At 35.2% G+C, this 12,453-nt stretch overlaps 1 protein-coding gene across 2 annotated transcripts in view; it reads right to left on the reverse strand.

Annotated features, from left to right (window-relative positions):
• Window positions 1-1,357: 1,357 nt before the first annotated feature.
• Window positions 1,358-12,453, reverse strand: part of LOC106882601 (dysbindin) — a 34,187-nt gene continuing 23,091 nt past the window's right edge. For both annotated transcript variants that reach the window (XM_014933349.2, XM_014933341.2), the window contains exons 2-7: window positions 11,101-11,199; window positions 10,207-10,267; window positions 9,375-9,507; window positions 7,814-7,969; window positions 6,147-6,287; window positions 1,358-1,908 (exon numbers count right to left, since the gene is read on the reverse strand). In XM_014933349.2, the coding sequence (XP_014788835.1) occupies window positions 1,481-1,908; window positions 6,147-6,287; window positions 7,814-7,969; window positions 9,375-9,507; window positions 10,207-10,267; window positions 11,101-11,199 (1,018 nt within the window). In that variant the 3' untranslated portion in view covers window positions 1,358-1,480. The remainder of the gene's footprint in view (window positions 1,909-6,146; window positions 6,288-7,813; window positions 7,970-9,374; window positions 9,508-10,206; window positions 10,268-11,100; window positions 11,200-12,453) is intronic.

A 12,453-nucleotide genomic window follows, 5' to 3' on the forward strand; every position in this document is an offset into this window, starting at 1 on the left:
TTTAAAAAAGATCCAAGGGCGTTAGTCAGCAGGTAGCAGACAGCAGGCACTCACTTTCTCTCTCTCTCTCTTAAAAACACATGTCACTTATCACTCTCTCTGCTACCTGCTGACTAACGCCCTTTCCCTCTTTCTTTATGGAAATTGCTGAATTGATGTAAACAAAGACATGTTGACCAGCTGACTAATGGTTGACAATCAGCAGGTACTGGTTGACAAGGAGCGCACTACTATCGAATGATCGCTGGTTTTTCTTTTCTGTTATAGTTTATCATTAATATTTTGCCATGCCAAAATGCGCTGGATAGTTTAGTAAATTTGAATATTCATACTCTAGTAGATCCTGTTTTGATAGTTGTTGGAGTACTCTTTCTACTTCGCTGTGAAGTGGAAATAGTAACTTGGTAGCTAAGCTTTAAAAAAAATAGTTTAGTAAAATTTAAATTCATGACTATGCTATCATCATACCTTTTAATTTTTCATTTATGGTTGTAAATAGTTTAGGCGGGATTTTCAGAACTCTTTTAGGAAAATTTGAATATCACAACACTGCATTTCATTTCCAAGTAACACTGAAGTTGTCAAAAACACAATACAACTGGATTAGCAGCTCATGCATTATAAGATCAAATTTGGCAGCAGTTTGTTTCTGCTTATATTTCAACTAATCTAATTGGTGAAAATACTTGCCAGATTGTTAACTGTTCTTCATGCACTGGTTGGCATATCACTCACTTCATCATCATCATCGTCATTTAACGTCTGCTTTCCATGCTAACATGGGTTGGACGATTTGACTGAGGACTGGTGAAACCAGATGACTACACCAGGCTCCAATCTGATCTGGCAGAGTTTCTACAGCTGGATGCCCTTCCTAACGCCAACCACTCTGAGAGTGTAGTGGGTGTTTTTATGTGCCAGCGGCATGAAGGCCAGTCAGGCGGTACTGGTAACGGCCACGCTCAAAATGGTGTATTTTACGTGCCACCTGCACAGGAGCCAGTTCAGCGGCACTGGCAACGATCTCGCTCGAATGTCTTTACACATATCGTTTTTATATAAAGAATGTTGCTTACATGCTATACTCTATAACCCTAATAATAGTTTCTATCATATATAAATCTTGTTCCAAAACATAACTTTGTCATAAGGTTTGATGGTGTACTTAGTATAATAATTAATAAGTGGTGAATATTGAAGAGATGCAATTTCCAGCAACCAGAACCCAATTTTAATTGTTGATTGAAATCAATTCACTTCTTTTATGCTGCTAATACTTACAGGGCTTCCTCTTCCTGTAATGAAAACAAACCAAAATAATGGCCAAAGGATGGAATAAACAAAAGAAAAGCAAAAGTGTGGATGCATGATATGTATTAGTTTATTAACTGTACTGTTTAATGACAGTTTTAATTTCAGAAATATTTAATATTGTTAAATGAAAAGAAACAAATTCAGTCTTAGCAAATTCTGCATGGAATCATTTGTTAGAATTTACAGAATCCTCATTTTGAAAGGTCTCTGTCTTACATAAAGCTGGGTTAGTTTGTAGATTTGCATCTTCATCTCCAGTAGAGTGATCTGTCACAGATTCATCAGCCTCTGGATTAACAGATTGTGAATTATCGGACTTTGGTGGTTGGTTTTCCCCTTCGGTCTCACTGTATGCTGATGATTCATCAGCAGCTCCCCACTCACTGCCTGGTGTCATAGGGGTCAAAAGGTCAACATCTGAAGGAGAAGTAATGTCTCCTGCTACATTAGAGGAGAAAGATATGCCAAGAAGTCCCTTCTCACTACAAGGAGTTACTTCAGTGGATGCTAAAAATGCTGCCAAACCAGATTCATCTTGGTCCAGTGTAATATCACTAAGATCCAGGTTCTTTGTTCCTTCACCATTTGGAAGTCCTGAAAATAAAGCCAGTCTTCATATAAAAAGATTTATTTTTGATTAGGTACAAAATAAATGATGGAGAGGGAGTGGTACAATCAAACCTATTCAAAGAATATTACTGGTGCTTTATTTTACTGACTCCAGTGACATGAAAATTCATGTTTACAAACTAAAATAAATCCTAAAGATAATAATGTGATATTAAGCTAGTTACACCATGGAGAAAAAATATGATACAAAAATGTTTCTTTGAGGTACATAGTGATTGTGTTTTGGTGCTATTGAAGGAGACAAGGCTGTTATGTCATAATTGAAATGTAGATGGTTTTATTGTATGTTGATGTCTTGCAAACAACTTGCGCATGCAAGTGCTACCAGTCGAGAACTCCACATACCAGAAACCAGCAAGTGTATGGGGTCATCAGGAGAGAATGCGCGCCGTTTCGGGGCCTACCTCTCGATGGCATCAATGCGCACCGGCCCCCCTCACTGATATGAGGCCCTGCTTGCTAGATCAACTGGTTATTAAAAACAAAGCTCAATATTTCTCTAGCCATCGCTCATCGTCTCTTTTTAACCAAATCCAGTGGCTAGCCTTCTCCACTGTATTTTGGATATCGGTGTATTTTGAATAATGTGCAGAAGATGACAGTGAGTGGTATCATCTGCATAGAAGTAGTTAAAGCAGTGGTTGAACAATAACCAAATCTCATATTACACCAAAATTGATAAAGTGTAAGTTAGAGAGAGAACACATTAGTATATGGTATAATGAAAGGAAACTCCCAAAAGCTGACAAGTTAATAGAATTTGACAGTTTCCTTTTATCATTTACTTGTTTCAGTTATTTGACTGTGGCCATGTTGAGGCATCACCTTGAAGGGTTTTTAGTCAAACAAATCAACTCCAGGATCTATTTTTCTTTAAAGCCTAGTACTTATTTTATTGGTCTCTTTTGCTGAACTGCTAATGATATGGGAACATAAACACACCAACACTGGTGTTGTCAAGTAGTGGTGGGGAACAAACATACACAAAGACACACACACACACAACCAACTTCTTTCATTTCATCTACCAAATCTACTCGCAAGACTTTGGTCAGCCCAAGGCTAAAGTAGAAGAACACAGTAGAAGGTGTCGAGCTGGCAGAAACGTTAGCACGCCGGGTGAAATGCTTAGCAGTATTTCGTCTGCCGCTACGTTCTGAGTTCAAATTCTGCCGAGGTCAACTTTGCCTTTCATCCTTTCGGGGTTGATTAAATAAGTACCAGTTACGCACTGGGGTCGATATAATCAACTTAATCCGTTTGTCTGTCCCCTCTATGTTTAGCCCCTTCTGGGCAATAAAGAAATAAGAAGACACTTGCCCAAGGTACCATGCAGTGAGATTGAATCTAGAACCAGTTCTCAGGACCAGGCATTTGAAAGTTTTGCCGAGGCCATTGTCACCAGTACTACTTTCAAATTTTCAAGGGGAAGGGATTCTGTTCCATGATGTAAGAAATGAAATTTTCTGTGTATTTAGATTTACAGAAATGATAATGGTGATGACTAAGGAGGAAAAGAGGTGGCTTTAAGATGATGGGAGTGAGAGCAATAGATCTATAATCTGTAAGATTAAAGAAGCTGCCTTTTTTTGGAAATGAGACAATTAGTCTCATTTTTCATAGACTGGAATTGATCTGTACACAGAGAAAAACTGAACATTTTGGCAACATAAAGTCAGGAACACAAATTGAGGATATTTAAAAGGACACCATCAGAAATATTTACATTTGGTGATTGTGTAATGGAGAGTAGGATATTTAGGAGGGGTTTAGTTGCATGTACACCATAAAGCTGGAAGCAAAATAGGTTTTATGAGACATGCTGTTTACAAGGACTATTTTAATTTAGTTCAGTAGGATTCTGCTAAGTTGAAAGAGGCCCTCTTGGCAAAGGATCTATTTATTGTACAAAAAGGTCTGCTTTGCTTTCCAAGTAGTTGTCTTTCAAGTGTTGTTATGATGAATAACTGACTCCCAGTAGGTGGTGGTGAATGACTATTGCAAGCAGTATTGTTCACTTGTTGCAGTACAATTTCAAGTGAACAACTTGGGTGTCTTAGTTTTAACTAAGAGAAGAAGTAATTTTAGTTTGTGTTGCAGGTGAATATTTACAGCCAGAGTTAGTAGACGTACAACCAAAGAGCTAACTTGAAGTGCAGTAGGAATATGTGAATTGTTTTTATCTTGATTAGGCAGGAGATGGTGATGACTAGGTTTAGAGGTGAGATAAATGTCTGAAATGCAGGATGAGAATTAGTTAACCAATTGATGATGGTAGTGGAAGGAGTTTGCAAAGTTATATAGACAGACAGGTGCAGGAGTGGCTGTGTGGTAAGTAGCTTGCTTACCAACCACATGGTTCTGGGTTCATTCCCACTGCGTGGCACCTTGGGTACGTGTCTTCTACTATAGCCTCGGGCCGACCAAAGCCTTGTGAGTGGATTTGGTAGACGGAAACTGAAAGAAGCCTGTCGTATATATGTATATGTGTGTATATGTTTGTGTGTCTGTGTTTGTCCCCCCAACATCGCTTGACAACCAATGGTGGTGTGTCTAGGTCCCTGTAACTTAGCGGTTCGGCAAAAGAGACCGATAGAATAAGTACTAAGCATCCATAGAATAAGTCCTGGGGTCGATTTGCTCGACTAAAGGCGGTGCTCCAGCATGGCCACAGTCAAATGACCGAAACAAGTAAAAGAGTAAAGGAGAGTAAGACATCATCATTTTATGTCCACTTTCCATGCTGGCATTGGTTGGATGAGTCATTTCTTACAGCAAACCACTGCTCTCATAGGCTAAAGCTCATATATGTTATTTTTACCCAGTTTCTATGGTTGGATGCTTTTCTTATCACCAGCCCCTTTATAGAATGTAATGGGAGCATTTTCTTGTGGTATCAGTACTAGAGAGGTTTATAAAATAAGACTAAAGAGAACTCGAAACCCTGTGCTTTTTCTACTCCTTTGCCATCCATTTTACATTTGTGTAATGGGGATATTTTACATGGCATCAGTTTTCTCCACTTGCTTACCATCCACTTTACAGTGTATAGTGTATGTATTTTTCATGGTATCAAAATTAACCCTTTAGTGTTTAAACCGGCCATATCTGGCCCAGATATTTCTTCTGTTTTATGTTCAAACTGGCCTGATCTAACCTCTCACACCTACCCTACAATGCCATTCTAAAAATAGACAACAACAGCATCAAAATCTCAAAGTTATGAGACAATATATTATTAATTCAAAACAATATGAATAAATAAGTTTTACACTTGACAGAGTAATTTGAACACTAAAGGGTTAAGGACATTGTTGAGTCCTTCAGATAGAACTAAGGGACACTCAACCCTATTTCACTTCTGCTCACTCACTAATCACTGTAGCTAAAGTCCGTTGGGGAGAGGGAGTGTTTTTTTCCTGTGGTACCAGTATATGAATTGTGTGAGGAGGGTGCCTTGTACACTGTGAGTGCAGAGAGTACCCAGTGACCTAAGATGTGTGCTTTTGCTCATTTAATATGACTGAAGAGGGAAACAGTGGAAGGCCAGAACAGAAGTGGACAAATGCAAGAGAAGGTTGTAGGTGATAACAGAAGTGGTGCAACAGAGAGAAAGATTGTGGATGGCAGCAGTACAGAAGAGTGAAGTGTAGTGTATTGAGAGGGAATTTGACCAAATGAAGGTGAGGCAAGTCTATACATGTGTTCATACCATCTTTCTTACTGCAGAAGCCATCTAAGTTAGCTGATATGTTTCAGAGAAATAAGAATGAATAAAGTGGAGGGTGTGAGAGGAAAGAAGACAGAGGGTAAACAGAAGAAAAGAATGAGGAGAATATTTGAAGATTGTATATAGATGAAGTAGGTAACATTCTTTGGTGAAAATGTGATAAGGTGGTTACATAAAAGAAACTAAGTTTAGAACATGTAGGCAGAATTTTGAATAAAACAGAATTTCAATTAATGTAGTAGGTGGATCATCTACATATGTTCTAATTGAAGTTAATTATTTTATGAACATTAAATGTCAGACCATTATTCCTTGAAAGAGTAAACAGAAATGAAGCCAAAACAGAATTTTGTAAGGTGGAAGAAAAGAAAAAGGATAAAAGATTAGAATGAAGGTGGAAGTTCTATCATTAATATGTAATAAGTATAGAGTAGAGAACTGAAGCTGTTGTAGAAGCAAATAGGAAACATACTGTTCATATGGCCATGTGTACGATAATAATCTAAGTCATTTTGGAATGCTTCTTCAAATGTTTCTGATCTTTCACGCAGTACATCCTGCTTCTGTTTTACCTTTTTCTCAGCTTGGATTGCAAGTTCTATGTTCTTTTGAGCTGAAAAAAAATACAAATAACAGTTATTACTTACAACAAAAGTGCCTTTATTCACTGAAGTGTTATAAAAATATTTTTCTAAAATCATTTGACAGAGAGGTAGTGCCATTAACACAGGCCAAATTACGACGATGAGGTTGATATAGTTCATGTTCAGTCTGAATATCTGTAGGTTGAACTTTTAGGAAAACATGAGAAGATTGATTAGGAAAAAGGGTTTAGTGCATGATCTTGAGAGGCGGAAGAATGCATGAAGTGAACTGGACAGAGTGGTATGCTGCTCACTAGCACAAAGAGATGAAGTTACTGTGTTGGTAGAAGAGACTATTTTGAGCCAGTGATATTTTTGCGTTGGTGAGCAAGTCTTCACCAATCAGCTGGACAACCTTCTTTTAGATATAATCCAAACATGCACAGTACAATTAAACTTCATAAAGAGTGGGTAATTGGTTGCATTGAAGTTGTCATTGTTGTGCAAGTAATAAACAAGGCAGAGGCAATTGATGTAAGTCAGTTACTGTTTCTCTACCGAAGTATTTTATGACCCTGGACAGGAAACCTAATCTTTAAAATGCAACAGGTACAAGTACAATGAACTTGCAAATCCCAAGATTTTTGTACACACTGGTTGCTAAAAATTAGAGGGAACATTAACCCTTTAGTATTTAAACCAGCCATATCTAGCCCAAATATTATACTTGTTTTATGTACCGACTACCCATATTCAGCCTCTCACACCTACTCTACATTGCCATACTAAAAATATACAAGCACATCATCGAAATCTCAATACAAAAAGATAATGCATGAGTAATTCAGAATAATGCAAATAAATAAGCTTTACATTAGACAGAATAATCTGAATGCTAAAGAGTTAATCTCTGACTTCTTTGTTCAATGTGAGCTTCCTTTTTCAAGACAACTTGGATACTTGGATGTGGTTTAAAAGAGATTTGGCTGCTATCTCTAGCAAGTAAAGTAACTACATAGAGACTGCCTCATTAGTCCAGATTAAATGTAGTTGAAGTTTTACATAAAGCATTTAAAAAAAAAAATTGTCAACTTTTCACTTATAAGAAATAATTTTTGAAAATATAATTTTCATTCCCCTTATGATAAAGTCATCATGCATTAAAAAGCAGGGGAGATGATGATGGGAAATTAGTGCTTACTGTTCAGCCGGAATTGTTCTAAGTTGATTGATGGTGGGTAAAATAAAGAGTGGGCAAGATGTAATAGTATGGCATCTAGAGCTTAGGGTACAGTAGTAAAAAAAAAAAAAGATTTGGTGCAGATGAGTTCAGAGGTTAACACATGGTAGTACTATAGGGAGAAAAACAGCAAAGGTTGTAGAGTGTTATTAAGTTAAAGTTTAACTACTAGGAGACTAAACTTTTCTTCAGTTTATTTGGGAAATAAGACTACAGAATAAATGTCTCTAAAAATATCAATAAGAAAACTACAAGAATGATTTCTTTTTAAATACAGTAATTGTATAGTAAAAATGAAAAGATATTTCATCTTACATGCTAATCTTTTCAATTCTTCTTCTTTCTTTCTCCTATAATTATTGAGTTGGTCTGTGTGTGATTGCATATGTTGTTTCAGTTCCTGGGTTTCGCTAACATTCTCCAATCGCACAAGGGCTGACTCAACTGAATCACAACTCTCTTCTAAGCAAGCTACATAAAAAAAAAATTATCTTTACATTATATAGAGAAACACATGGAAAATTTCATAAGCTTTACAGTTTTGAGTGACATACTGAAATTTATGAAATAAAACAAATCATTAAACATGAAAAACACTTAACCTCTTTAAAAAACCACACAATGAGTGCTAACCCCAAAATTTTCAACCTAAGGTGGTGAATTGTTTTGTTTTTTTTTATTTTTCTTGGTTTTCTTCTCTTCTTCTCATTCTTATGTATATATTTAAATCTAATATAATAAATTCAAACCTGAAGTGTTACAGCTGCAAACTCTGCATAAGTACAACAGAATTTAATTAACATAAAAATATCTTCAAACATTTATATGCAATCCTAATTAAAGATCTGATTAAGTTTCATAGAAAATTGATACTGCTAAATCTTTCATTAGCTTAATAACATCCATATTCACCAGGTCTATAGACATTATCAGTAACACACTTTGAAAACTTGATGTGATCCAAGCCACTGGCTTCACAGAGGTTCCTCTACCCAGCATCCTGTGAATGTTGTCAGTCAGCAGCTGACTCTTTCACTAAGACTGCACATCCAATATACTGTTACCTATGGCTTTCCCTATAACCCAATGAGCAGTGAACTCAAAATCAGTTCACTGTTTGAACCCTCACCAAACACTACAAGATAAGGCTTGATGACACATACACCTGCTTGCTATGGATTGTTCTGAAAATTTTCAGGGAAAAGCATCAGAACAAAGAAAGGCTGTGTGGCAGTCTTTTTACTATCACTGAGATAGACACGTGTTTTTCAGATTGTTGGAGAGTTAAGCAAGACCTTGTTAGTGATACACTAAACTCCTATGGACACACTGACATAGATACACACAATTTGGCCACCCAGTAAACAAATCATTCATCAACTAGCTTTGTATGGACACTGAATGTTGCCCTGCTGATCTCCTGAATGCTATGCAAGATTGTGATGGGCAGCACGACTGATTCAGAGCAAATCTGAGCAACCTCAACCCAATGATTACTGCTAAAGGTAGGGAACAGCTAGTAGCACAATGGTATGATAATACATTGGAATTTTAAACTGGTGATATGAATTTGATTCCTATCTATTTCTTTTGTAGCTAGTATTGTAGTGCGACAGTAAAGCTTTGTTGAAGAAAGTATGTAGGCTGCTTTTTATTTGCAGTTGGAGTGTTTTTATTTGTGACACTAAGGCACTTGGTGTAACCATTCATATCACTTCTTATGCTCTTTATCTAGTAAGTGTAAACAAAAGGTAAACATTGATATTAGTTTCCTAGCTGCTTGTCAATGCCAGTGCATGTGATCTTTCTATTCCTTGTCAATCTACATAAATTCCAAAGAATGGAAAAAATGAGAAGCATTGGAAATCTTGCTTACCCAATAAATCAGTCAAGTTCTGCAAAACACCCAAGAAACTTGGAAGACTTTTCACTTCTCTATAAAATCCAGTTAAATTGTTACAGTTCTTTTTTATATCACCATATATAATTTGGATTTCACGGTCCAATGACTGTAGAAATAACAAAAACAAAATTAAAACCAATAACATTAATAATACAAACATTTTAAGAATCATTCTAAAACAGTTGGACTGTACCTATAACCATCAAAAAGATGGCACCAAAGAAAATTAAGATATTGAATAATTCAAGACTGGCCTTCGTGCCGGTGGCACGTAAAAGCACCCACTACACTCTTGGAGTGGTTGGTGTTAGGAAGGGCATCCAGCTATAGAAACTCTGCCAAATCAGATTGGAGCCTGGTGTAGCCATCTGATTTACCAGTCCTTAGTCAAATCGTCCAACCCATGCTAGCATGGAAAGTGGACGTTAAATGATGATGATGATTAAACAAGAATGTACAGGAAGCTGGTATGTCATGTAGAGTTAGATACAGGCTCAAGGTTTAAGAAGAATCAAACTGGACTTTGAGTTAAAGCCAATCAATTTACTAGATAATATATAAACTTACATACTGATTAACTATAATAATTTCAAAAGTAGAAAAAGGTAAAAAAGTTTATCATTTATAATGTGTGTATCTATTTTGGCCTTCTAAAAGTTGATAGCAAAATAAATTAAAAGATTTTCCTTAACTCTATAGAAATAGAAATTTGTGCAAGGAGCAAAGTTTGTAGGAAATATTTTTGTGCAAGAAATGAAACTATTTTTTTACACAAAACTAAAAGTAAAATAAGGAATTCCATTACCTCAGCTTTCTTGGCATTTTCTTCATTGGCTTTTTGTATATCTTTCCATAATAACTGATACCTGTAAGTAATGCCACATTTCCTTTTATCACAAGAATTTCTGATTGATTCACAAGCATATTTACGAACAAGCCACTTCTTTTAAAAGCAAGATTCATGTCATCTTCATTATTATTATTTTCATATTCTCTAAAAATATCTTAACTTGTTATTCAGTTGAACTGAATAAAGCAAATAAGGCTTGTCCTGATGTAATACTACTTGCATACTTTAAACTCATAATGTATTGTTGTTACTTTTGAAAGACAGAGAGATGGTATATATCATGGGTATGATAAACCAGATGATTGGTTACTCCGGTATAAGGATCTTGCTGTCTTTACAAGAAAATAATTTAGGAAGCTCTTATTAAACCCTATCGATTCCCCAGTAAATTTATATTTTTTTCATTTTGAAATGTTACAATAACAAAATAAATAAATAAACAATGAATAATATTTTACTTGATGCATTCTAGCAATGTTTTAAAGTTATTAACATCAAAGTTACAGGCAAGAAAATTGACTAATACAATGAACCTTGAACAAGCCATTTGTCATTTTTAAATACCATAATTTTGCCACAGTATATTAACCTCATGTTCTTAATGGCAATGTATATTTTCATTCCAAAAAATGTATTTGATATACTTGGCTATTTGTTTGTAACCCATTTTTATAGCTATCAAATAAATATAAATCACAACACATCATAGAAAACTTAATAACAGCTAGTAGCATATTTACAAGATATTCTAAATCTTGAAGATACAAGTTTATTTTCACATGTATTTTCTTAATAAGTAAATGAAAAGGCTGTTAGAAGTAATGTAAGTTGAACACTTTCAGTACATACTTGTAAAGAAGATCAGCTCCTGCATCATAGTTTACATGGTCTACAGGTTTCACTGTCTTAACAGGAGTCAGAACCTCCTGATTTTTGATGAGGTTGATCCTGTTGAAGAGGAGGGAAAAATATAATTAGTCGCCAGCATATTATTCAGATATGAATCGAGATTTGTGACACGTCAGGGAAGATCTCTAATCAAATAACAATTGTTTTAGAAAGGGAGTCGATTAACATTTACCACTCAAAATACCTCTGGAATTCACATATCACCTATTTCCCCCTCAACTACTGAGCTTCAAAAGTTAAAGCTGAAAATTAACTCTACAAACCTAACCCAGTTGCTCAGCAGTCTAGAAAGACTATGATCTTCTTGGGTTAAATTTAAGAAGAAAAAAAAGATATTTTGGTTAATTTTCAATGATTTACAAAGTGAGACTCAAACTGAATAATTTAAAAAACAGGGTCGTAGATAGTTTAGTAAGTGCAGTTATTTTAATTAGAGATTTGTGTTCTTACATCATTTAGACTCTACAACTGGATGTAGTTAAGTACTATAGTCAATTAAGTCAAACCTAATAATACACAGAGATCAAAGAAAACTATGGGCCATTCCAAGTCATTCATCCAACTACCTGCAAGTCATAAGATTGATCTGAGCATCCCAGAGGTGACATGGGATTATACAACATATTTTTTTGATTTACAACAGCAAAATTTTAATTTTATTGTACATCAAACTTTTACAAGAAGCTACATCCATACTTCATTGCAGTACAAAGCATACTAACTTCATTAATCTCTATCAATACATGAAAAAATTATTGCTGCAACAAGCTTTGAAGTAATAGTTGAATTTATAATTGATGACATATTTATAACATTAAAATTATTATTTCTCATATGGTCAAAATTTACATTGGCTGCACATGGCTTTTAACAAACATATCAATCAGTTCTTTGAATATATATAATACAAGACAGTTAAAATTCACAGAAAATTTGTCACTATAGAACAGACCAAGGTTCATATAAACACCATTATTTCTAAAGTTCAATCAGAACATCAAAACATTTTTGTATTTTATGTTGATATGTGTTCTCAACCATTGTTTTATCTATGGACCCTTTTGATTACTATTTTATTTGAGTGGACCTCCACAGCTAGTCAATGTTTAAAAACTAATCTTATAGGAACTGCTTTCAAAATCCCTATTTTGTTTTTCATGCATTAACTTGTGTAGCTGGAACTTTGTAAAATGTTAGAGAAAGAAACCTAGCTGTTTCTTGCAATACATATCAATACATACATCTAAAGTAAAATTTTTTCAGGGGCCTTTAAAATACTATTGTGAACCCCCC

Source organism: Octopus bimaculoides, chromosome 1, assembly GCF_001194135.2.
Source record: "Octopus bimaculoides isolate UCB-OBI-ISO-001 chromosome 1, ASM119413v2, whole genome shotgun sequence".
In the NCBI taxonomy this organism is placed as follows: Eukaryota; Metazoa; Mollusca; class Cephalopoda; order Octopoda; family Octopodidae; genus Octopus; species Octopus bimaculoides.